The sequence below is a fragment of the Haliotis rufescens genome, unplaced genomic scaffold (genome assembly GCF_023055435.1).
Source record: "Haliotis rufescens isolate VD_foot unplaced genomic scaffold, xgHalRufe1.0.p SCAF_17, whole genome shotgun sequence".
NCBI lineage: Eukaryota > Metazoa > Mollusca > Gastropoda > Lepetellida > Haliotidae > Haliotis > Haliotis rufescens.
Genome location: NW_025963857.1, coordinates 10,773,376 through 10,800,721, shown reverse-complemented (window position 1 = coordinate 10,800,721; position 27,346 = coordinate 10,773,376). Strand labels below are relative to the sequence as shown.

General features: G+C 39.0%; 1 protein-coding gene across 1 annotated transcript; it reads right to left on the bottom strand.

The window, feature by feature from the left end:
• Nucleotides 1-800: 800 nt before the first annotated feature.
• On the bottom strand, nucleotides 801-27,346 carry LOC124143143 (iroquois-class homeodomain protein IRX-6-like). Its single transcript, XM_046512370.2, has 6 exons — nucleotides 26,988-27,346; nucleotides 25,390-25,632; nucleotides 23,501-23,607; nucleotides 18,965-19,275; nucleotides 13,317-13,928; nucleotides 801-1,060 (listed from the first exon to the last, which is right to left on the bottom strand). Exons 1-6 carry the CDS (start codon nucleotides 27,045-27,047, stop codon nucleotides 1,023-1,025), a joined length of 1,371 nt encoding a protein of 456 aa, XP_046368326.1. The 5' UTR covers nucleotides 27,048-27,346; the 3' UTR covers nucleotides 801-1,022.

Genomic DNA, 27,346 nt, shown 5'->3' with positions numbered 1-27,346 from the left:
TAGGTGAGACACTGTATCTGGTCCTAGGTGAGACAATGCACTTGGAGCCTAGGTGAGACACTGTATCTGGTCCTAGGTGAGACAAAGCACTTGGAGCCTAGGTGAGACACTGTATCTGGTCCTTGGTGAGACAAAGCACTTGGAGCCTAGGTGAGACACTGTATCTGGTCCTAGGTGAGACCAAGCACTTGGAGCCTAGGTGAGACACTGTATCTTGGCCGAGGTGAGACACTGTACCTTAGGCCTAGGTGAGACACTATATCTGGTCCTCGGTGGGACACTGTATCTGCTCCTAGGTGAGAGACTGTACACTGTACCTAGGTCCTACGTGGGACACTGGTCCTAGGACCTAGGTGAGACACTGTATCTGGTCCTAGATGGGACACTACATCTGGAGCCAAGGTGAGACGCTGTATCTAGTCCTAGGTGAGACACTGTACCTAGGCATAGGTTAGACCTTGTACCTGGTCCTAGGTGAGACAATGTATCTGGTCCTAGGAGAGACACTGTAACCTCATAAAATAAATAATGACCCCTCCAAAAGAAGGTCAAGTTTTGTTGTCAGAACTGCATTCCACATGTAACAGCTGAGGCCAGAATACGAACCAAAATTGGATAATTCTGTATCTTTCAACCTTGTCAATAATCATAATCATATAAATTTATCTCCAAAATAAACGGGTGTACTGTCCCTCATACCATATCAAGGAACAAGACCGAGATATCTTAATGTTTCGTTATGGAATATAATTAATAACAATGAAAAAAACAAACAACAGTTACTATACATAAATTGTTTTATTCACAAGATCACGTTTACTTTTTTCTACTCACATATTTATGTGTTAACTCATTAAGAATTTAATATTTTTTTGGTTTATAAAACAATACACTATTTTTCTCATGTCGATAACATAAAGATAATAAAATATCGAGAATTATTTCAAAGGAAATAATTTCTAATATAAAATTTATAATTCTAAAATACATTAATTCATCTTGATATTATCTGTAAGGTGTTGTCAAAGAGACAGGTTCAAAGCATCGGACACATCGGAATCTGGAAAAGATTAAAACAAATTTAACTGTCAAAAATGCACATCATATTAAAAAGAGAGAGAGGGGGGGAGGGGGGAGCGAAACAGAAGAGAAGGGAGCAAGAAAAGGGGGAGGGGAAGAGAGAGAAAGAGACAAGAGCAAGAAAAAAGGGGCTGGGGAGAGTGAGACAGAGAGAAGAGAGCAAAAGAAAGGGAGAGGGAGGTGAAGGGAGAGAGTCAGAAGAGAGCAAGAAAAGGGGGAAGAGATAGACAGAGAGAAGAGAGCAAGAAAAGTGGGAAGGGGAGAGAGACAGAGAAGAGAGCAAGAAAACGGGGGAGGGGAGAGAGAGAAGGGAGCAAGAGAGAGGGGTGGAGAGAGAGAGGAGAGAGGGATGAGAGAGAAGAGAGCGAGAAAAAAGGGGAGACGAAGAGAGTGAGGAAAGAGGGAAGAGAGCTGAGAGCGAAAGAGGATGTGGAGAGGGAGAGAGAAGAGCGAGAGATGATGGGGAGAGGGAGCAGACAGAGTATAAGAGAGAAGAGAGCAAGAAAGGAGGGGCGAGGGAGAGGGTGGAGAGAGCGAGAGAGAAGGGAAGAGGGATGGGAGAAAAGAGCAAGAGGAGGGGGAGAGAGAAGAGAGAGGGATGAGAGAAGAGACAGATCTGCTACATATGACAAATGCAATATTTTTAGCATACAGAAAAACTTGCAAAACGCGTTGCTGTCATACAGAAATCCTTGCGAAGTGATGCCGCAGGATATATCATGATATATTTGATGTATCTGTACCTGCATTTCCATTGGATTAAAATATGTACAGTTTCCTGAACATTCTAGACGGATTGTTTTAGATTACAGAACAAATATAATCACAACACAGCTGTAATAATATAGGACAAACACCAAGGCACTAAAGTAACTGTGCAATCAGAAGACACGTGTTGGCAATGTTGCGACAATAGCTCAGCGGACGTAGCCACCATATTGCGAAACTAAACAACTTGTTAGAAGATGTGCATTGCTGTTGATGTTACCGAACGACCGCGTTAGGACATTCGTGTCAGGTGTCAAAGTGGAATGGTCAATCAAGTCATCATGTTGTGTCAGGGCATCGCTTGACCCAGGTCAGTCTAACGCCGGAGTGAAAGTCAAGTGTGGGAACAAGAATTGCGGAAGTACATGTCCAGCCCCGTTTTATTAATGGACCGCACCTGCGAAGAGCTCTGAAGGGGAGATAACTCTTGTCTCTACTGAATACTGATTGTAACCAATGCGAAACAATTCATCCATTTAAGCTATCATCCTGTCACACTTGACTTATGTTAGGAATTGAAAGATATTAACCATACTGCTAATATGTTTTTTGTCCTACCCCGTGTTACTAGGTGCTAAAACATACACATATATAAGCGTAATTAGTTTTTTGAAAAATTCCCATTAATCTGTGGACTCTTTTTCGAGGAATTTACGATGTCACATTCGGAGTATCTCGTGAGTGTCACACATGTCACGTCTCCTGTCCCTTGCCTCGTGTTGATACGTATGATCAATCATGCCCCGATGTAACAAATACTCCATTGTTGTTGGCAGGAACAGCACGTGTCTTATTTTCAGCTTACATCTAGTCAAAGATTAGAACTGTATCTTCCTTTCATTTCAAATGTTACCCGTCAGTTACCGTTACCGCTGACAAATACGTTATGCTGCTTTTATTCAGATTTGTGTATATTAACATATTCTTGAAGTCATATTATGACCTCTTGACACGTGTCAAGCCATAGGTCAAGAGGTTGGCCATGATCGGAGGATCCTATCGAATGACGGAACTGACATATAGTTGTCTTGTAATGTAATACAGATACCAGACTGCTACAGGTATATCCGTCACGTACACGTTTATTCATCGATAGTGTCACGTACGTATGTATATCGGAAGCGTCAAGTACATGTTCTTGTACGTCAAAATGTGTACGTGTTATTTATGTATATATCTCGGTTATTTACTGTTAATCGAAGCTCTATCACGTGAATTTAACAGTAAATCTAACAGATAACATTATATGCATTGATCGCATTTAAGGGTGAGTGAGTAGACGCCACTTTTGGCAATAATCCAGCAATATCACGACGGGGGACACCAGAAATGGGCTTCACACAATAATTACCCAAGTGGGGAATCGAACTCTTCCACGTGACGAGCTAACACTTTAACCACTAGACTATCCCACTTCCCCTCGCATTTAAGAGAAAGGACAGTTAGAAAACACCAAGAACAAAATAAAACAAACTACTACTACATTTACGTTTGTTACTATCACTACTAATATTTTATTACTCTCAAGAATAACCCATGCATGTGGTAAAAGGCGAATAATGGGATCGGGTGCTCATGCTCGCTGACTTGGTTGATGCACGTAATCGTATCCCAAATTGTCCAGACTCGATTACATACAGACCGCCGACACAGACATGCAACAACTCCTATCATTACAACGTTCACAACCCTATCAATACTACAAATGCCGTTTATGTTACTGACTCTTGTTTTTTCTACTCCCACTAATGCAGGGCTGTGGGGTCCCCGAGTAGGAACGGCTCGTCACGCCGAAGACCCGGGTTCGATTCCCCACATGGGTACAATGAGTGAAGCCCATTTCTGGTGTCCCCGCCGTGATGTTTCTGGACTATAGCTAAAACCGGCGTAAAACCATACTCACTCACTACTCCAAAATGAGTACTAACATCTTATGTAAAATGAGTACGGACATTTTGTAAAATGGGTACTAGCTTGTGATGTAAAATAAGTACTATGATTACGTAATAGTGGACACACTCTTCAGTATAAAATCAATATAAAAAACAAAAGTCTCTCATATCGGGGTCTATTTTAGAACGTAGTCATGGATACCGAAACTAATATTTGCTTGGTGGACCATACACAAATATACAAACATACTGAAAGTGAAAGTTACTGATGTTTAATTGATCAACTTATACGTTTCCTAAAGCATGTCTTATTAATGTATAAATCGACCCGTGAAGATCCGGGGTAGAATAGGTCTTCAGCAACCCATGCTTGCTGTAAAAGACGGCTATGCTTGTCGTAAGAGGCGACTAACGGGATCAGGTGGTCAGGCTCGCTGACTTAGTTGATGTTTGTCATTGTATCCCAATTGCGTGGACCGATGCTCATGATATCAATCACTGTATTGTCTGGTCCAGACTCGATTATTTACACAGACCGTCGTCATATAGCTGGAATATTACTGAGTGCGGCGTTACACAACAAACAAACAAACAAACAAACAATGTATAAATCGCGTAGATGATAACATCGATGCATCTGATAAATTACTGTTGTACTTTAAACTTACTCTGTATATGTTTAATGTTTATACGATAATGGTGTGAGATTCTCAAATGTATGCCAAATCCTTGTACATTGTCGTGTTATCCCATATTGAATTAAAGTAGACAGGAATTTATCAAACCAAATTATTTGAATATTTCCATATCTACCTTCAAATTACATACAATGTCGATTAAGCCTAGCATTTCTATTGTGCCTATTTACTGAAAACAAAACTAATTTGCCCTTGTTGTGTTGTTGTTTGTCTTCGGAGACGGCATGAATTTGCATCCGGGATTTTGAACGCATATAACTGAAGACTGGTGTTTAATCTTCTTCCTTAAGAACCCGGAACATAATGAAATACAAACGGTATACATGTATTTAAATAATCACGTTGTCCGGTACACGTAGCCCTGCTTGTTAGGTTGATGTCTCGTGTCATGAAGACATTTGCGCACAGAAATAAAATACAGGATTTATTTACATACACTGCGAGCAAAAGAAAGTATACATTTGAAAACTGATTCAACCAAAAAATACGAACGTTATCAAAATGGTACTTGGCTGACAACAGTCGCCGGAACACTGCGAACTTTAGGTCCAACACAACTATGAAACCGGTATCAAATACATCACCATACTTGTTTGTTTCATTCTAACATGGGTGCATACATACATTCTTGTGCCAGGCTGTTTAGATAAATAGTTAAAACATATAACATATGTTGCCTTTAACAATATGACAACCACAGTACTGCTGAAATACGGATACTATTGTGTAAATTTCATGAATATATTAAAAAAATTAACAAATTGAAAACAAGGCATATAGTCCCCGTAAACCTTTTTAAATACCATTACTATATTTTCTGTTCCCTTATTAAACACTACTGTAAAGTTTAAATTTATCGTTTATAAATATGTTTTACTCAATGTGCCGGAATTCCTTTGATTTGATATTTCATAACGGAGATGAAATCTGCACACACGTAGTGTGACATTTAAACAACCAACTGGCAAACCGCCACACCAACCCATAACGTTACACACAGTCACTTCACATGAACTGCATTAAAAGCATTTTAATATCAGCGACGTGTTTGTTTTCAGTGTTGTGCTGCAGGCAAAGAATATATACATACCCGTGTTATCTATAGACTCAAACTAACTCCAGAAATAAAAGTCCCAAATATTCACTCCAGAGTAGCATCCTTTCACGTCATGTGAGCTTCCAAATTAATAAACTAATACAGCTCTCTATTCTTATTTTACCCATTCTTACGCAGCGCTACAAAGAGCTTGGGAGCAACGTACCCAATTTCCCCCTCACCACCTGCTATAGGGGGGTCCCACGATCGGGGTGCCTAGTACGCCGTATTGAATCACAGAGCGTCGACCAATCCAAATTCTTAGCTTAATTGTTAAAAATGCGTGTAAAGTCCCCAGTCGACTTTGGAGATTTTGTTCTTACAACAAGGACATCAAACGCCCCGTACCATTTGTTGGGGCTCTCCGCCCTGACTCGCCAATGTGACTTTGTAACATATTGGGCTAATCCAGGAGAAGCATTGTGAGAAGGAATTGTAGAAAAGGAAGATTATTGAAAAACATGAACGAAAGGAGACTTATTGACTTTGATCTCTCGGCCTAGCTTTGTTACTGCTATGGTAGAATTGTCGCAACGATTAAATGAGTGCAGCTCTGTACAATATCCCCGATGCGATCATTTTGGATGGCCAGAGCGCCATGCTGCGACGGGATCAGATGTTTTGAAAACGTCAGCCCCCAAGCATCTGTGTACGATACACGCCCAGTAACACTGGGTTTTATTGAACCTTTGTTGGGTCGCCTGTTCAATCGTATAGTGTCAGAAAGAGACTTTCATGTTTTCAGAGAATATTGTACAAGAAAAGGGAATGCATTCCTAATTTCATATCCGGGTCATGCTCACATATAAAGAGACGAATATGATTAGATCAAACTCTAGCCTCCGTCGGTTAATTAATGATGGCGACCGTAGAACTTCCGGTCTTACGCAGTGATCCTGAACGAAATTCATAAAAGCAGTTCTTTTCGATTTGTTCATTTTTTAGTTTGCTGATTAGCTTTTGAAGATCATGTGTGCATAACAAGACAGCTTTTTCGCAGTTTTATGTAAAGATGATTAAATAAAATCAGACAAAAGAAATAATTATGTTTGTAGATCAGTAATGAGTATGGTGTGATTGGCTGTATTGGTGGTTTATCGTTCGTTTAATAAGACGATAATTTGATATTTGTGTCATTTCTATAATAATCTTTAAAAAGGATAACACCCAGACATCACAATTAAAAAACTATGTGCATATGACAAAATTCATAACAAACAATAAATAAACAAATGGTATGTTTACGTACAATTAGACTCTTATATTTAAGAATTTAAGATTGACCACTCTTATAAAAGAATATTGTATCTGTCTTTAATATCATTCGTTTTGTTTAATGTTATATGAATAATATAGGGAACTTAATATAACAAAAGTATATTTATTAATTTATTTTACGCCGTTCTGGCATGTGTCGCCATACCTAATGTCGACTATTACTCGTGTTCAACTCCACGATGCGGGTTCAAGCCTGGCTGGCGACACATGTTTTCCAACGTAATTTGAAATCCTAAAACTAGAATATCAAAAAAATAAAGAATAGGTCCCTCAGTTCCACGTGTACATTAATTGAAATGTGGGTTCAGGATTACGTAGGCATGAACCCACCAACTGTCAATTCGTTCAAAAACATCATCATTTAAAAAAAACAGCGTGACGTCACAGACAGGAGCTGAAAATGGGAAATGGTTTGGGTTGATTTAGTAGAGGGAACTGTTACAAAAGCGTATTTTTTTACTTTGAATTTCAATAGCCAATTGAATATATAAATTACTAAAGCATACATACACTACGACCTTGCATTTAGTAATGTAATGGATTCACATAAGATGAAAGTAAACTGTATCCATTGTTATGAACTTTAATTTTAGCAATAAAATATTTTGAAATAAATATGCATGTACTAATACAACCCTGCCACAACTGTTATTTTCTTCGGAAAGTATACATAACGAAACTTAAACAAATAGAATCTATTTTGCATCAATGATAAAAGATCTGCTTAAAGTGTGTATTTTATTTTAATGGAAAAGCGTTTTGAATTGTACGACGATAATTGGGCGAACTATATCAAACATAAAATCGTTTTGATTGATATTGATATTTTTTGGATATAACTTTTTAGCCTTACGTCGGGCAGCCAAGGTTACTTTGATAATAATTTTAAAATTACATTTTCACACTTTTCTTCTTGGCTAACGTATTGTTCATGAAACTGGCTGTAGGAAAAATCTATTACTATATTTCATGGTATATGCACTTTAAAATTTTCAATTAGAAGTGACAATTGAAATTTCCACTGTGTCATGTGATAGCCTTTTCAATCGCTTTAAGAAATCCCAAGACCCCAACAGTAGCTGAATGTTTCGTTGTGAAATATACACCATATGGATTTCTACCAAGCTGTTATCGACATGAACTTGTCATACATAATGATGAAACAAACAAGCTCAAGATGTTGCAAATTGTGTCCATTTCATGTGATGGAAATCTATTTTTCACTGAAGTGCAAGGACATTTGTTATACGTGAAGTTACATTCGTCACGTATTATAGGGAAGGGTTAACATTTGCATTACCCTAAGAAATTTCATCGTCGCCAAATTGAAAATTGATGACAACTCCACATCAAATTGCAATAAACGTTTTCGAATGAGAAATCGATGTATTTTGATTGGAAATGGGATAATAGACGCGAAGCATGTGTTTCGTAGGAAATTTATTCATATTTCACCTTCAACAATTAGGATTGACGGCGAAGCGCTCTTCTTGACAATAAAATCAGTCTTTGTGTTGCAAACAATGCGCTGTTTTCCATCTCAGTTGCAACGCTTAAACAAATGATTTAATGGGGTAACAACAGGGATATTCCAGACAACAGGTCTCTTTTCAACACACTACATCGTTCAGGCACTGGACTGAAAGACATCGATTTACCGTCTATAGAACTTGAGCGCCTTTAACGAAACTTTTGTATAGAAATGTATAAAGTAGTTTTTTTTCTTTTCACATCAGCAAGCTGTTTATACAATCTTGTCGGTTTTACAAAAGTAACTCATAGCTGTGCCGTCTCAAGCTTGGGCATGGCATATTATATGTAATAAAGCTAATATGAAAATTGTAATTCAGTTTGTTAACACGCTGCATCGTCCGCCAATCAATATCTGCCCAAAGTGTACGCCCCTATGTGAGATGGGGCATTCATTCACCTTTAATTCAGTGGAAAAGTTGGCAATAAAAAAATTCTGTTTTAAACTATAAGTGAGTGAGTGAGTGAGTATGGTTTTACGCTGCTTTTAGGAATAGTCCAGCAATGGCTCGCCGGGGGTCACAGAAATTGGCTTAACACATTATAACCCATGTGGGGAATCGAACCCGGGCTATCCCACTGCCCCTTTAAACTATAAGGAGCGGGGGTAGCCTAGTGGTTAAAGCGTTCGCTCGTCACGCCGAAGACAAGGGTTTGATTCCCCACATGGGTACAATGTGTGAAGCCAATTCTGGTGTCCCCCGCCGTGATATTGCTGGAATATTGCTAAAAGCGGCGTAAAACCAAACTCACTCACTTAAAACTATAAACAATATGATACAGGTGTTCGTTTTCGTAACTAGTGTTTCTAGTGTTGATTATAAAGAGTGCATCCACTCTTTATAATCAACACTAGAAACACTAGTTAAGAACAAGAACATTAGTTAGAAATATATAATTATGCTTATTTAATGTATGTGCTGATGTCCTGCTGTGGAAACAAGTCTGGTATGTTCATGATATGATTATCAGTATTTTTTCTCAGGTCACGGAGGGATTGTTATATCAATGACTGTGAATTCCAAAATGATTTAAAGTATCCGATTTAATTGTATTTAGGAATCTTTTACTTAAAATTAAAATAATAATAAAAATATATAAAAAATGCCAGACACGGATCCCGTTAATCCAGACGGCACCGTTCCTAGTGAAATCGCCCTGGTTAACCTACTTCTGGATTAACGAATAATGGGCGCCTAGTTGTCCTTTTGGATATCTAGAAACACCTTTCGTATGAAATGGGTTATAGATTAGACAAATAGACGCGACGATTCAGATATTTGCTCCTCTCACGAGCAATCGTAATATCACAACGGTGACACCAGGTGTCCAAGAATGATCTGACATAAGCAGGACTGCTTTCCGTTACCACTTATCATCATAGTGTTCAAGTTTGAAATGCCTTATTAATCTTATATACCTCTTGCTGTTATCTATGTTTGTAGATAAATATAGTCTCGTTTCTGCATGAGAAAGATATTTGAATCACAATAAGACGTTTATTAGTCTTGATAAATCTAACAGGAATATGTATATATGTACTCCCCACTCTCTCTCTCTCTCTCTCTCTCTCTCTCTCTCTCTCTCTCATCCCTCTCCCCACCCCCACCCCCCCCCCCCCCCCACCCCCACCCCCCCCCACCCCTCTCTCTCTCTCATACATATTTCACAATTTAGAAATAAACAGAATATTTTATGTCTTTATCATTTTATTTGATAAATGAAATCTTTGGAATCAACGTCTATATTTACATTCAAAGTACTCGTGTCGATTTCCGTATTAATTTTGAAATTTCCCGTATTAGTAGATTGATGGGTGATAAGAAAATGGCGACATTGTCTGACCGCCTTGTTGTAGATTCAGACCCCCGAATGTAAGGAGCAAAGAGCTCACACTTTCCAACATTACTCGTGTACCTGTTGACGTGAGGGAAATCTCACATATACATGTAAAATATCTGAAAACTGTCAATACAGCGCAAAGCTTAACTCCGTTACTTTCGTAAAGTTTCTACATAGAATCGCACAGTGAGTGAGTTTGGTTTTACACCGCTTTGAAAAGTATTCCACTTATATCACGGCGTGTCAGTTTAATGCGGGAGGAAAGCCCGAAGTAATGCAGGTCTCAGATGTTTACCACTTCAGTGAAACCCAGGAGCAGGGGTACGGTGATGACAAACCGAAAAACTGAAATACTGTTCAAATCGGCGTTAAATCGGCGCTCATTCTCCATGTATCACGTATATACGTGTACCTCTCTAGTATAAAGTGTAAACATATCAATACGTCTGCACAACAGTCGGTCGTATAAACAGATTAGTGAACCGAGGTGTTATCGACTGGCAACTGAATCAACAAAGGTCACGTGGGAATTGTCCAGAGGATGCTGTTGGTTGGACCGCCAGTATGTCTGGAGTTCAATGATATTTTAGCATTTTGGTTCAGATCCCCAGAGTCTCTGGTTCATAAACCAGACTTCCGGAGTCAATTCCTATGGTAACCTGAAGGAAATCAGGTCTTAGACCTGGTAAAAGATTCCAAAAACAAAATGGTCCCAAAAGTGTGGTAAAGTAATGAGTTTCAATTAATTATTTTGTTGATCGTTATATTAATGTGGCTTTGATCGAATTATCTACTTAAGAAACAATATCATGTTGTTTGTTATCAATATCAAAACGGACAATTCTTCTCCTTCCAACATTGGTCTAGTCTGAGGCAGCAGATTGAGGCAGTGCTGCGTTGATAAAGAGAGACAAATCATACCCATATCGTATACACAGGGTACACGTACCTTGGTTGGGTACACTAACCCTGGTCGTCAAATAAAGAGTGATTTTTGCCTATATCAGAAACCCATAGAACACCTTTGGAAAAAAGGCATTTTGCATTCGGGGTAATCTTGCGCGAAAAGGGGAAGAAGAATGAGTATGTTTATGAAGAGAAACGCATGATTTGTTCGTGCAGGAGAAATCTACACATTTGAAGTAGCTCAACTGATATTGACATGGTGTTTATTGTTTTTTGCACCTATATTCTTTAGTGTGCGTGTGTGTGCACGTGTGTGAGAGAGGGGACCTCTGTGTATGCGGGTGAGGGTGTGTGTTATTAGGTGTGTGTGAGCGTGTGTGTTATTGAGGGTGGGGTGGGTAGAGGATTCATTCAGTCTTTTAGGTTTATACATGTGTTCTCAGTAACCACAATGCAGTAAATCTATCAAGGGATATCGAATTTACTGATATTTATTGGTTAATCCAATTTTTAAAGTTTGATCCATCCTTCATTTCTTGCAACAGATACTTTGTTTATTCAGTGGTATACACCATTCGTTGATAAAGGAAAGAACATTCGACAAGTGATCTTAGAAACTAGAAAGCCAATTCTGTAACAAATGGCACTTTGGTCCCTGTAAGAAATCCGAAATCTGGGTGTCGAAACATTAGATAGTCTGTCATACAGACACCGAAACAATTATATCTAATCCAGACCCGAGAGAGTACATTAAAAAAAGAGTCCAATTCAAGTCGAGAATAATTTGGTCGGTCAAAATTATCTCAGCTCTAGCACTGAAATTAAGTATTGTATCAATGTGGCATTTACGTACATAGTATACACGCGTTACTAGAAATCTTCATAGATCGTGTGTTAAATTGTATAAATTGTCTGACACTTTATGTACTTCGTACACCCGCACTGACGTCATGCAACAGGCAGGGACAAAGACACGTGTTTGTCACGTGGAACGAACGCCACACCGATACTATCTTGTAAAAGGAAGACCCCTACGTAGTTACTTTTTATGACCTTGATTTTTTTATTAACCTTCCGAGAATGTGGGCTTGGTATTTAGACAGCCCACGCGTGTTACATAACGTTGATAGACTCTTTAAATGAGCCAATGATTCGAGCGTTAGTGTCACCTTTCGTAAGATTAACACTTAAACTTCACACGTCTTTCGGGAGTAAGATGTAATATTTGAAAAACATATCGTTGAATTATCGCAAAAAACTATTTAAGTTCATAAATTGAATTAGAAATCGTGAAGTATATCCTTTTGGTTAGATAAACTTCTTGGCTCGATCCTTTGTTTTGTTCTGCACTTGCAATCGATCACTTCAAAATAGAGAGCAAAAGTGTTCAAAAGTTAAGGTATAATAAAATAAGGTCTGGTAGAAATTTGCCATTTTTAAGGGTTTTTCTGTATGCTATATTTATAAGGACTAGAGTACTAAATACATATATGTCAGTTTCTACCCCTAGAGAGGCTATGTATTGGTGTTTGATAAGCATCAATCTATGCGTATATATATAATTAACAGTATATTCTGAAATATATATAATCTACGAACGCGGTAACACGAAAACATTTTGCTACAATACAATTAGTTCCCAAGTTCCCTTTGGTTTGACGTGATACTGTCTTTGTTAATTATCGCTTCAAGTGTAAATTTTGACATAAATCCAAACTTAAAAAATGTGAAAATTGACCCACATTACTCAGTTAAGCCACTCTTATGCGTGACACGTTACAGTTAGTGGAATATGAATCCTTGGGGTGATTGGCAGAAATTGATTATAGATGTAAATGTCACCTCAAAGTTGTTTTCATGCCAACATGTCATTATTTGACTATAGCTGTTGACGGCTGTCATGAATCTGTTCTAGTTGTGTGAGGAAATATGTGACTACATAAAGAATGTGACATTTTGTTATCACATAAATATTCACAGAATGTTGTCCATGTACATTTCACGTGAAATGAACATCTCAGGTTGTGGCTACATTGCATCTAACGCGTGTTTCTAGCGTCTAAGAAATGTGCTAAAACTGTGTCAGGAAATCAAAGTGTAATTTCTACAAATAAAGACACTCACTAGCTTACGGATTTCAACAATTTATTGAAACAGAATAAAACACAAATAAGGAGACTGTATATACATGTATTGGCACAGTGAAGTCACGTCTGTTTCACTCACCCTCCCGCACTATGCTAAAGTCCCGTGGGGTAGAGAAAACCGAGTCTGCGGGGGTCGGGCGAGCTGTTGGGTAAGGGTTGAATCTCCCAAAGGACGGCCGCGCCGATGTCTTGCCCAAACCTTGACTAGTGATGGAGAAGGGGTAAGATGAGGGGTTGGAGTACCCAACGGGGGTAGGGTATGAAGTAAAGAGGGGACTTAGCGATGAGGGACCCGTATGCAAGTCATGTCCATTTGAAAGATTCAATGTCCTTGAACTATTCACAGAGTCACTTTTCTCACACGTTTTGGGTGACGTAGGCACAGCTTTTGATGACGTAGTGTGCAAAAAGTCTGTCACGGACCAAATTTTTGGTTTCTGCTGTGAATCGTGCTCGCAGTCTGATTGGTTGAGACCGTCACTTGTATAAGAGTCTGAGTCACGTGATTGAGGGGGAGATAACCGACTTCGTGAATCCTCTCCCACACTCGGAACAGGTGAAACACAATCATCGTCGGGAAAGAGACCAGAACACTTGGATTTGTGGTTCGAGTCTGAGACTGGTTTTTCACGACTCAGGTCATGAGATAAATCCGCTTCAACATCTATTTCCTCCTCTTTGGTTTCACCATCTGGAATGACAAAAATCACATCTTTAAAATACGGTGTTGTGGGTCACACATTCTTGAACAAATACTCAAACAATAGATTAACGTTAAACAATATTTGGACATGTCAAAACAGGATCAAATAATGTCCTCTCAGACATAGGGGCAGTGGGGCAGCCTTGCGGTCAAAGTGTTAGTTGGTCACACGGAAGGCCTTGGTTCGATTGTCAATATATGTACAATATGTAAAACCCCTTCTTGGTAGACCCAAGAGCGGTCGGGTAGCCTAGTGATTAAAGCGTTCGCTCGTCATTTCGAAGACCCGGGTTCGATTCCCCACATGGATACAGTGTGTGAAGCCCATTTCTAGTGTCGACCGCCGTGATATTTCTGGAATATTGCTGAAAGCGGTTTAAAATCAAACTCACTAACTCACACGTTCATTCACTCGGTAACCTGACAGTATACATGTCTGGACAATATTTAAATGTTCAGTCTGTACATTTATACACAATTATGATGACGTCACGTTGCTGTTGCAGTCGATTCTGAGCAAGGAATACAACGGTCATTCTGAACGTGTATTTAAAAAAATAGGTCATTATGCAAAATTATAGCGAATATATTAACCATGACATGGTTTAGGTCGGAGACATCACTCGAACCTGTTGATTCTGAAAGATTCTCATGATTGCTCCATTACTGAAACCATCGACCATAACAAACGTTCTACCCTTCTGTAAATATATGAAATCAAGACGTTTCTTTCCGATCCTAAAAAGCAACATGCCGTATCAGTTAATAAGCTCCCGTCAAACCTTTCAACGTTTTCACATCATTAATACAGGAGCTTTATCTGTAGTCGCTTTTTTAGATTAATACGCGTCAACCGACCTTACGCTGTTAACTATCTTAGCGTTAGCTGGATGGAACTTTAACAGTGTTATCAGCCTCGCGCCCAGTATCAGTACCCCAACCGAAGAGGTCAAGACTCAATGGAGGCCCAGATGCTAATGTGTTTTATCGTGGAAAGTTTTAGCAATCTTTCATAGACCAGTTGTGGGGTATTTATCACAAAAAATACGGTTGCCCCAATTTCGTATTGTTGTGTGGGTGAGAAGATGGGGGGAAGTTTGAGACAAGAAAAGCTATTGGCATGGTAACAGTAAGGAATAGACTAACTTCTTTATCAGTTTTTACAGAAAAAAGGTGTTAAATTAAAGTTATAAAATATAATAAAAAAGAGCCCAGAAACTTTCTTCATTTTCAGATACTGCAAGAATCTAGACTTGCCAAACATTATAGACTTGCATGGGCTGTATTGGATATATTCGTTTCAGGGTCTGTATGACGGACTAAGTAAGGAACAGATTTGTTTTATTTTACCTGCCATTGCTACCATCACCTAGTCTCCATCGCATGTCATTTTCACCTACTACTATATCTGTGAGATTTGTATCACACGTGTTTTTAAATACTGAAATATACATAACGTCAATCAAATTTCTGTTTAAGGAGGAAAGGTAAATGTTATCAAAAAATGCCAAAATTCAGAGATAACTGCAAAATCATGTACAAAGCATATTCAATCTCATATGCTTCCCCAATTCCATCCGAGTTCCAATCCGAACGAACCATCTGTAAGACGATATCATACCTCGGGGATAATTAGCATCCATATTTAACCCTATCCTACATTAAAGCTGGCATGTAAACATTACAGATATGCTCAGTCGGAAACAGGAGGGTGGGCATTAGGAGGCATTTGAAAAATTTGATATTTCACACTCGACTGTTATTTGAGATTGAAATTATCTTGTATCTCTACAAACATAACTCACTTTGGCTGTCGGATTTTATCTTTCGGGCACTTTCCGGTTACTTACAACAAATACAAATTGATAATAGGGCGTATTTATAAGCATAGGCATTTGGTTCCTGGTGAATGCGATTGAACAAATGCATACTGTTGCTTTTCAGACAAAAGCCTTATTTTCTTTTTAAAATGAATGTACCTTAGTACCTTATGCGTTTCACAATTTTGTGGGTTTGAAAAAAATAATTTCGCCTATTTAGATAAAATGCTCTTATAAGATTTGTATGAAATCTCTACAAATCAATTCACGACAGAGTGCGAAAAAACATTGCTTGTTCAACAAAATCGGTGTAGTTCGATTTTTATATTTGCTATAACTTATGTTGCGAATTATTAACATTTCCCAGATTTCAACCTAACATAGAAACCATGTACCAAATCCCCCAATAGAAACTTTCTAGCAAACCCCGTCAATACCAGGCAACAAATCCCCAGCAGGGTTCCCTCAGCGAGCGACAGCCGTGACGATGTCAATTTCACTGCAAGATGTCAATCATTACGACGTCAGCAGCGCGTGACGAGCGCGCGCATTTTACACGCGCCGCTTGCGGGAGACGTTTGTTTAGGTTGGGTTAATTGTATTCCAAAACTTTCAGTCTCCCGTTCATTCAAGTCCTTGATTACTGTAATGATAATCTTTGTGCGCATAGCAGATAAAAGGGGCCTTTATCAAAGGCCTATGATAGGGATTCGGGCCCCTTAATGAACCTTGGTCTATTACACGAGGTGCAGTGTTCAAGGGTTAATTTCAGATTTCCAAGAAAGTCATCCCGCGAGTGTTGAGCCGACCTAAAATGGCCCTTCTTTCATTTTATAACAATGCGGGAGAACGGTGTCATTCTAATGAAAGTGGCACAATTGTTTATACAGGATAAAGGAATTAGAATAAAATTTTGTGATTCGTATGATTTAAATTCGTTGACCCACATTATTTAGATCCCTCTTCTTTTGGCTATAAGGCTTGAATCCGCCCCTTCACCCTCTTCATGCGTAACCCCACCCTGACTTCTGTCCCCCCTCACTCCCCCACCCTCCCAGTATTCAATCGTCTACTTCTGTATTAAGTTCGGCCGCTTTCCAACTGCCGCGGGTACTCTGGGCTGTGGTCTTATTTGCTTTGTCTAAGTGGTTTTATGCAAATGATTTAATGCGCGTTAATATGGGGCATGTTTTGAAATTCAGTTTTTTTATTAGGTTATCGTGCCACAGCGAGATTGGAACGATTCTGTTCGACCAATTTAAGTACTTTATGAAAAGAAAGATATCTACACTTGGCTGTTCTTGCACATATCAAATGAATACTCAGCTTTGAAATTTCACGTGGAACACGAAAAGCCTGTTAAGATCAATGCAAATTTATTTTTAAAGAAATTTGCATAATTTGACACTAGATATAATAGTACTAAGTTTCTAAAAGTTGGATCCTGGTTACCAGTTAATGCGAAATATGATTCGGAAAATTCGCGGACAATCTATACTTAATATTCTGAATAATTCATCGATCTAAAGAGCCTATATTTGCTGTAATGGAAATTGTATTTGCGTATTGGTCAGCGATTGATAAAGACTATTGCTAATAGAAGATTGTAGACACTGATTGACACCTGATATTGACATTCTCTGTTATGCATTAATATAGAATACCAGCTGTGATACTCTAAGACAAACGTGGAAAGGAGTTAAGATCTACCTAGGATCTATTGCCCGAGATAGGGTGGGGACTACATCAAGGGTGGGGGTGAGGTGAAGAAAGGGGGACTGGGAGGAAATCCATGATAATAATCCGGTGGGATTTATGCGAACTTTGTCTTTCTAGTGAGAGTCTGTCGTTATTCATTGGGGAGAAATCAAGGAAGAGAAAGGGAGAGCATTTGGAAACGAAGACGAAAGAGAAATAAAGGTAAACGGAAGGGTAAAGGAGAAGAAAGGGAGAAGGGAATATAAGATACCAAGAAGAGGAAGAAAATAAAGGATGATATGGAGACAGAAGGAGAATTGAAGGTTGAGAGGAGAAGGAATATAAAAAACGATATGGAGAGAAAGGGAGATAGCGAATTTAGAGAAGGGGAAAGAACATAAAGAAAGCTATGGGGAGAAAGGGGGGTAGCGGATTTAGAGAAGGGGAAAGAACATAAAGAACACTATGGGGAGAGAAGGTGATAGAGGACTGAGAGAAGGAGAAAGAACATAAAGAACGCTATGGGAAAAGAAAGTGATAGAGGATTTAGAGAAGGAGAAAGAACATAAAACACTATGGGGAGAGAAGGTGATAGAGGATTTAGAGAAGGGGAAAGAACATAAAGAACACTATGGGGAGAGAAGGTGATAGAGGATTGAGAGAAGGAGAAAGAACATAAAGAACGCTATGGGGAGAGAAGGTGATAGAGGATTGAGAGAAGGAGAAAGAACATAAAGAACACCATGGGAGAGAAGGTGATAGAGGATTGAGAGGAGAAAGAACATATAGAACGCTATGGGGAGAGAAGGTGATAGAGGATTTAGAGAAGGAGATAGAACATAAAGAACGCTATGGGGAGAGAAGGTGATAGAGGATTGAGAGAAGGAGAAAGAACATAAAGAACACTATGGGGAGAGAAGGTGATAGAGGATTTAGAGAAGGAGAAAGAACATAAAGAACGCTATGGGGAGAGAAGGGGATAGAGGATTTAGAGAAGGAGAAAGAACATAAAGAACGCTATGGGGAGAGAAGGGGATAGAGGATTTAGAGAAGGAGAAAGAACATAAAGAACGCTATGGGGAGAGAAGGGGATAGAGGATTTAGAGAATGAGAAAGAACATAAAGAACACTATGGGGAGAGAAGGTGATAGAGGATTGAGAGGAGAAAGAACATAAAGAACGCTATGGGGAGAGAAGGGGATAGAGGATTTAGAGAAGGAGAACGAATAACAAGAACGATATGGGGAGAGAAGGGGATAGAGGATTCGGAGGAGAAAGAAAATAGATAATGACACTGGACAGAGTGGGAACGAGAAAGATCAAATTAAAGAAGTAAACCAAATGGAAAAGAGAAAAGAAAAATCAGAGGCGAGAGAGAACAAAGAAAGCAGAGAGAAGATGCGAGCAGGACAAAGACACGACAGAAGAAAGAGAAAGATAAGAGAAAGTAGCAGGACAAACAGATGTGGCATTATAATCGTGTGTCTCCAGCCTCACGGTCCTCACCTTTATCGCAAAGTTTTCCCTCATCAGCTTTCTCATCGTCGTCATCTCGCTCGTCGCCGGAGTTATCGTCGTCGTCCCCGCGGTTCCGGGGAGACCACGTCATTTTATTTTCCTTCTTTAGCCTCCTTCTGGCGTTGGCAAACCACGTGGACACTTGGGTCAAGGTCATCTTTGTGATGATGGCTAACATGATCTTCTCTCCCTTTGTGGGGTAGGGGTTCTTGATATGTTCCTGCAGCCAGGCCTTGAGGGTGTTGGTGCTCTCTCTTGTAGCGTTCTTCCGTCTGGCGTTGAGGTCGAGACCGCCATATCTACAAATAATGATATTCATAAGTATTACATAAGTATGAACTTGAACCCAATTAATCAAGTTAATGAGATATGAGTATTTTTTTAAAACATCAAAATGTTCAAAGGGAATCACTACACCAATGTAAGAATTTTTAATGATTTGAATTTAAAGATTTATTACATTCGTTCAATGCATTGCCAATTCATCATTAAAGGTTCAAGGGAGATAATTCTTATCATGTTCACATAGCATTTAGTTGCTATGCACTGGTTACGCTTTGTCTTCATAACTCCTAAATTTTAAAAAGAAATCATTACGATAGACAGCCAAGAAAAAACGGCTGAAGAACGAGACTCGAGTAAAAGTCATTAAATTGGGAGGGTAAGGACGTTTAGAGGGGCAGAGGGCGTTTATATATACATTAGCTTGTGAAGACCCAATAATACAAACAGCATCACGACTGGTCGTATATTGCGAAGATGCAGGATGGAGAAATTAACGATGACATTCATGTCATAATATCGCGGAAGACACCACAACGCAAAGCTCATCAGCGCGTAATGTCGTTATCACAGAAATGACCCGGGTGTTGCGTTGAGGCGATTTACTCCCAATTTGAGTTAGAAATTACCCCTCGCCGCTAATGTAACTCTCCCAGAGATACGGGAGACAATTAAGCATAATTGAGCGGTAATGTGTCTCGTTCTAGTCGCGTCTCGCTCGGCTGTAACAGTTAAATACGACATGTGGGATACATTTCACTCTCGCAGGAAGTCCACCTATATTTTGACAGTGTAGATTTCGTTGTTTATTTCACCAGTGAAATAAGAGCCGCCTGGTAGTAAGACATTCATTACGGGGAGCTTCCTGGTGGAGTATCTAGACAATCGGCCGCTGGGGAGAGGAGGAGACAGGTAGGGCGTGGGGAGGGGAGAGAGATGGGTAGGGCGGCTGTAAAACTTTCCGCGGGATATGATTAGGGATGGTGTTTGGAGGGAATGCATCAGTCCGATGCTTTGGAACTGAGGATCCAGTTCAGTGGTGATGATAATCGTGATGATGACGTTGATGGTTTTTAGGTGGTTTTTTATGTTAATAATTATATTTGCATACTCTGTTTATACGTTAAGAGAATGATGTACATAACTACTACTACTACTACTACTACTACTACTACTACTACTAACCCTCTTTGTTGTATTTTTATTTTAATCTGTATATAATGATTTGAATTCGTTTCATTCTTTCGCTCTCAACCGGGGCACTTATGGAAACAATTTTCATCTCTGTATAGGCCAGACGATTTAGGAGGATACGAGGGTAGGCAAGTTAGGGGAAGGGGGGTCACTGACCCATAAACACTAAACACAAACATATGATGGCAGTCCGCATCCGTTCCTCTTATAATGACACCCACCCATATGTTCCTCCCGATAAATGGCATATCTCGCTATGAAATAGACATCAGTTTATTTGAAATGTATCACAGTTGTAATGCCTTGCTATGCATGAGGGGAGAAAAGTCAAGTAGCAGTTTACAGTCTGTATGTAAGGCATTACACTACGATGAAAGGGCACAAAGGGCTATTATCACCCTGTGATTTACAAAGGCAAGGTTTGAAAGGCATCAGCTCCTCATAATTGCAGTAATGCTGTAATCTTTACGAGACTGTATCCTGGTGGACATAAAAATATCAAGAAATGCACACGAAATCTACATATGTCTGTTGCAATCATTGTATACTGACATCGCGATAACATCGCTACTTTTTATGCCCTAACAATGAAATGGTCGGGTGAATTTACAATCGTTGCATCTCGGGGCAGGGGTGTTTATCCCTGATGTACATGTCTATTGCTGTCAGCGATCATATCCGTGTCAACAGATCGTGAACTGTCGTTCTTCAGAAGATGACTATCGTAGGCTTATACGGGATATCTATAACATCATCAACAAACTAATGTCTGTCAGCTTTGAAGCAGACATCGATGGGGACAATGCCGTTACTTACATATACTACAGGCGCATAGTTCAACATGTGTGATACAACGACCCACACGCATACTCTAGATAAGGATATGATGGCTGCGGGTTATCTCTACGTCTGGCAACAGGATTAGAACTATATGAATATAAATGAAATCAAAAGGTCTGGGTGGTATGTTGAGGGATGTTTCAGTATGTACATACAAGAACTGTATGTGACATGTTAACATCACTGCAAATTTCAGACTTGAGGTAACTCCATTGTTTTCTGTAAGTCAGAACTCCTTACAAACGCATGTGCATATATAATGCACAGGTTACTGTGAGTCAAATACATGTACCTAAACAGCATAGAAACAGTTTTAGTCCACTAGTCCTTATAAAGATAACATATTGCAAAACCCTTATAAATGGCAAATTTCTACTAGTCCTTATGATACCTTAACTATTGGACAGTTTGGCTATGGGACTAGTGCCAATTTCTGTCGCTGCCTAAATTAATTAAGCTTAATTAATTCCAACAAACAAATAATTGGTAAACACCGATACGGGTATAGAGACTAAAAAATATCGATCGACAATTGTTCTGAAATTTGTATCAGCCGATATATACATGCTTGAACGTATCCACAAATCATATGAATAGGACCACGAGCATATTCAAGGGCACAAACAATGAATGAAGAAAAAGCATATAGAATTTTACCATTTCACCTTCTGGGTGTTAATAATTAATTTATGACATACATTTTGATATTTAGCCAGCTGTGGTATATTTGCATTATATCTGCGGTGTGCCAGGTATTAACATATGATCCTTTTATGCATCTGTTATCAACACGATCAGTGTGAAGCTCAGTTCACGTGTTTCTCGTGGCCTAGGTGCTGAAAAATGAAATGTACAAGCTTCTATGGAACACGCGTTTGAAATCTACACGTCCTATCATACTTACAAGCATTGGCTGTGTTTTCATCGATTATGTACATTATGTTAACTTTATACAGTTATCTCTCCGCTTGACTTGAGTTGTATTATCCGAATTCACGTGAGTCAGAAATATGCATTCAATATGCGTTGATGTAGGTTTCTGTGTACGATATGACTTTGTTAATATCGACACGCTGTGACATATGTTTATCAAGTTAAACATGTTTACAGATGAGGAACCCGTGGGATGGTGGGGAGGGGGGTGTTTGAGATGCGGGTTGGTGAGACTGGACTTCAAAAAAGGCTCACGACGCATTAACAAATTAATTTTCTGTTCTTCGGTATTTTCTCCATGATAAGGATAGAGTAAAATTACAATTTATGTTAACTTTCTATAAAACATGGTACATCGAAAGAGAAGATCATAAAGTTCTCTTGATATACGTTCTATATCTATTGACTGACTATTGAAGGTAAAAAAAAATATTTTAGATTTTCTTCCTTTAATATGTTATTATTTTTAACAATACGGTAATTCAGTAGCTAGTAGGTAAGCCTGTTTCTGTAAGTCCCTTCCGAAATGAATAAAACCATACACCAGAAGAACAAATAATATAAATTTCAGAATAAACATCCTCATAACATTAGTTGACATTTAGAGCCCACTGTGACAAGATCAGATTACAGTTATAGATTACATGTAATTGACAAGAGCACCCGCTTTAACAATGGTCTCTCTCCTCAGCTGTGTGATATAAACAAGTTCAAACTGAACTGCATAACAAAATCTGAGGTTGGCGACAGGTTAATAGTAAGAAGGGACACAAAACCGTGAAATGGACATAAACCACAGAGTTACGCCGATAGGAGGCAATCATCCAAGATAGATATTCACCCCATGTCACGCTTGTATGACTTTGCACGCTTGATTAAATTTTATTTTCAGTTTTGTAGTCATAAATGTCTTGGAACAAACTCCCGTCGTAAATACATAAACGCCCCCAGCATAGGGACACTGAAACACTGTAGGCTTAAATTTTCTACAATCGTCTTCATTAACTCTCAAGATTTATGTTTTATTCAAAAGTGTTGATAATTCCATCAGCACTGTTTAAAATACGATAAAACAATAATTAATTCGGATAATGATGAAAACGGAATTAAATACTTGGTGGGTGATCTGGGACAAAAGTTTATACACAATTGCCATAATGTATTCTCTGTGTACTTTTGAAATGGAATAAAAGCTGTTTGAAAAAAAGTTTATGCACAAGATGATGACGTGGGGGTGAAACAAAAATGATTAAAAACACAAAAATATTGTCTTACCCGGCTCCGTAGGGGTAGAACCCCACTGACGGTTCGTATGTGAAGGCGGGTTGGGTGAGGGAGCGCCACGCCTCAGCCCCGTCCCTCATGTTGGCTCCTGGAGCACCCTGGGGGTAACAAGGATGATGATCATCGTTAGGTTGAACAGATGGTTGAAAGTTATAATAATAATAATAATAATAATAATAATAATAATAATAATAATAATAATAATAATATATGGAAGTGGTGGCAGCATCAGATTAAAAAAAAATAATATCTTAACTATAATATACATTAAATATCATTTATGTTATTGTAGATAACCTATAAATATGTATCTACATGCACATATTAATGAAGACAGACATGCGACAAGACATACATAACTCGCCAATCATAATGACGTTAAGTCCATGTCAGATGTCGATGCTACAAAATCAACCTTTGTCAACTATAGAGGAAAATAACAGTAAGCCGTTCAAATGCTTGTTTCACATTTGTAACGATTTCGCATTTCAATATGATAATTACCCTTATTAATAATAAGATAAAATCAGCTTTGCCATATGTTATATAAATTTATTCAAAATTACACCTATTAACCAAAGAAATTGTTTATTTAATGAAAGATAACCTTTTATCAAAATTCAAATAAATATTTTTTGTCGAATATTAATGTTATATGGTTTTAATTTAATTAAACAGAGACTCTCTTTATGTTTTAAAATTAATGCTATGAACGTTTAATATTTATTCAAAAGGTCTCAAAGGATAGAAACTTTTTCACATGCCACACTGAAATTATGCACACGTTCATTGATAAATAAAATTTCAAACATCACGCTCTGTCATGTACCATACAGATATGTAGAGCACACGCGTGTACAAGTGCACATTGCTTCGACAACAGCAACCAATCATTTCATTGTCCAACTGAGAGAACACACTGGTCAAATGTCAACATCTTTGATAGGAAGTGGTGAAACGTTTGTCGAAAAAGAACCTGCACGGCAGGCGTGAGCGTTTGAATTCCAAAAATCATTCCTGGCTGGGATAATTGTGAGGGTGTAAATAAATTTAATTTGCTTTAAATACGCTTAGAAAGGTCTTGACAGGGGAGTGTGAAATTTGTGAAATGTATGCAAAAAATTCAACTTTTTCAAACAACAATTTGCTCGGTGGACTCGTACGTGTCAAACTAACCAACAAGTATGTGCCGTTCTGGGAAGGGTTGAAAAATGACGGATTCTCGCGATAGTGGGGGAAACCGATCTGCCCGTGTGCCTTTTCGCGCGTTATTGAGATGTCGTCTGCTACTTTTCCTTGTCAGCCATATTGGACGTCCCGTGAGGTAGGTTGTCAAGCCTGTGCCTGTAGGCCCGGCGTGCGGTGGGGCTCTTTGAGGGGAAGTCTAGCTAATGGTGGGAGCTACTTGGCATGGGAACTGGATGTTCCTGATAAAAGATAGGCATGCCAGCGACCTCTTAGTAAGCTTCAATATCTATTTACATTTCACACTGAGAACTGAATGTTTTGATGGCGACTCACAAATCTACTGACTTCATCATACAAATTTTGACCTCCCTGACACGATAACTACCGCGCGATATGCTCATAAGTGACAGTAAAGTTGTCACGCTAGCCTCATAGCATGTTGAAGATCCTAAACTAATGGCCAAGAGACAACAAGCGGCGCGAACATCGCAGTAAGGTTCACCTAGGGTGGTTGGTCAAGTCAAGTTTCAGAGTCAACTCGCGTCAGGAGCCTGGAGCGATCGCAATGGGCAAGGCTCCATTCGATGGGATATTCCACATCGTAAAAACGTATATGGCGATGCATGGTCATAAACATTTGGCTTAACACACCTCAATGAAAGCGCTGGGGTGGAAAATAAGATTGAACTTACAAGTGGACTATAGAAGGCAGACCCCTCCGATCCAAGTCCTACATAACCCTGGGTACCGGTTCCGCTGTAGGGGGTAGCGCCCAGTAGGTTGGACGCCAGTCCTGGGAGTCGCTGGTAGGAATTGAGAAGAGCTGACCCGTACTGACAAGAACAGATAGTCTGGCCCGTGTGGGGGTCAGTCATAACCGGCCTACCGTTCTCACAGCAAGCCCGGGGGGTCGGGGCAGAACTTGGGGGGCTCATCTGAAGAGAAATGAATGCGGTTAGAATAGAAAAAAAAGTTTTACTAATGTTAATTTCCTTGACACGAGCACACTGACCCACACGACAGGTTCAATGAACACATGGTAAATATGTGATAAACTTTTAACACTCTGAGACTCGCTTGTTCAATGGAAGGGCAATGCGGCGTTCTGGGTTATTTCGAGAAGAGACGGGTATTCTCTGTCAATGTTGTGATTCTGTCTAACATAACCTACTGCATATACGTATGTATCACCATAAACTGAACTGTTTAACGTTATACAGACATGTCGTAAGAGATTATAACGGCTTCATGCTCAATGCGTCTGCATAATTTGGCTACTGTTATGCTATCTGAATACCGTCACTGTAAATACGATCATGCTAAATCCTGGTACAGCATTTGAATACACAACACAGATTGAGCCAATTGTGCACTTTAACACTGACATTCCCTTCTACTTGGTCTGCTGTTATCAGAAGTGCATGCTTACAATCGCTGATTTAAATCATGTGGGTTTCTTGTAACTTCGAGCCTTGTGTATGGTTTGAATTAGACTGGGATAGCATAAGCTTTCGTGTATATGTACGTTCTAAAACTGGTGAAAAGGGTGCCTACATTCTCACTTACTAAACACAAATAGCATACATATTGACATAGATATTTATATCCAAAGGTTTTTATTGAAATGATAAAAATGTATTTTAGATTAGATAATCTATAAGGGAACATAAACCCATAAATCAAATGTTAATATTATCATGCATTTATGATTTTATGAAACTGCATCACAACCGGAAAGATTTTGACACGTAATGCACATATCGTCTGTGACAAATGTATCAATGAATTCAAATATCTGATGATAATAAAGGGTTGAATGATGTCTTTAATATTTATTCAGACATTGCTAAATAAACGCATGAAACATATTTGAATAATTTAGAAATTAATAAATGTTAAAACAGTTAAAACTTTTAATTTCCCTATTGAAAGGAAATGATCGTATAATTCAGACGGCTGGACCCGTTAGTGGCAAAACGGACAGAACATTCATAAGTGACAAAAGTTTGGAACTTGCATTTCAAGCGCTCAGTTAATTGAGATGATGACACATTTAGTGGTTTATCACAAAGTTGTTGATATCACTAAGGTTCTGAAATCTACAAGAACAGACTAAAACGAAGGCATGTAAAACAAAGCAGAGCGTACGTGACAAACTAAAATCGTCACGAACAACATGACGTCACTGTGTTGACACAAGCGCGACATCTCGACGGTGTCAGAGAAGACTGGCAGACAAGGATGATATAGACAAAGGTGAACTATACGCGAAACTATGTCAATGTCTTACCTGCGTTGTAGGTAGATTTGTGGTCGTGGCAGGAAAAGGTAAATGAGCATAAGCCATCATTGGCGAATTGTTGGCTCCAAATTTCCGTCAACTTGATACGTGTGTAGAGAGCGTATTCTATATATCCACTGAGAGATGGAGCGTTGAGCTACGTCGGCTCGCCTGTACTACTGTTCAATCAAAGGCCTGGGTCACTCGAGACACCTTGTGTCGACAACGAGACACATGAACCGTTTTGCTCGCCTATCATGCCACACTTTTCATATTTCTTATCCCCTTCCTCATTAATATTGAATCATTGCTCAGCTCTCGACCGTGTATTTACCGTAGGATCGCCACTTCGCCCATATAATTGGAAC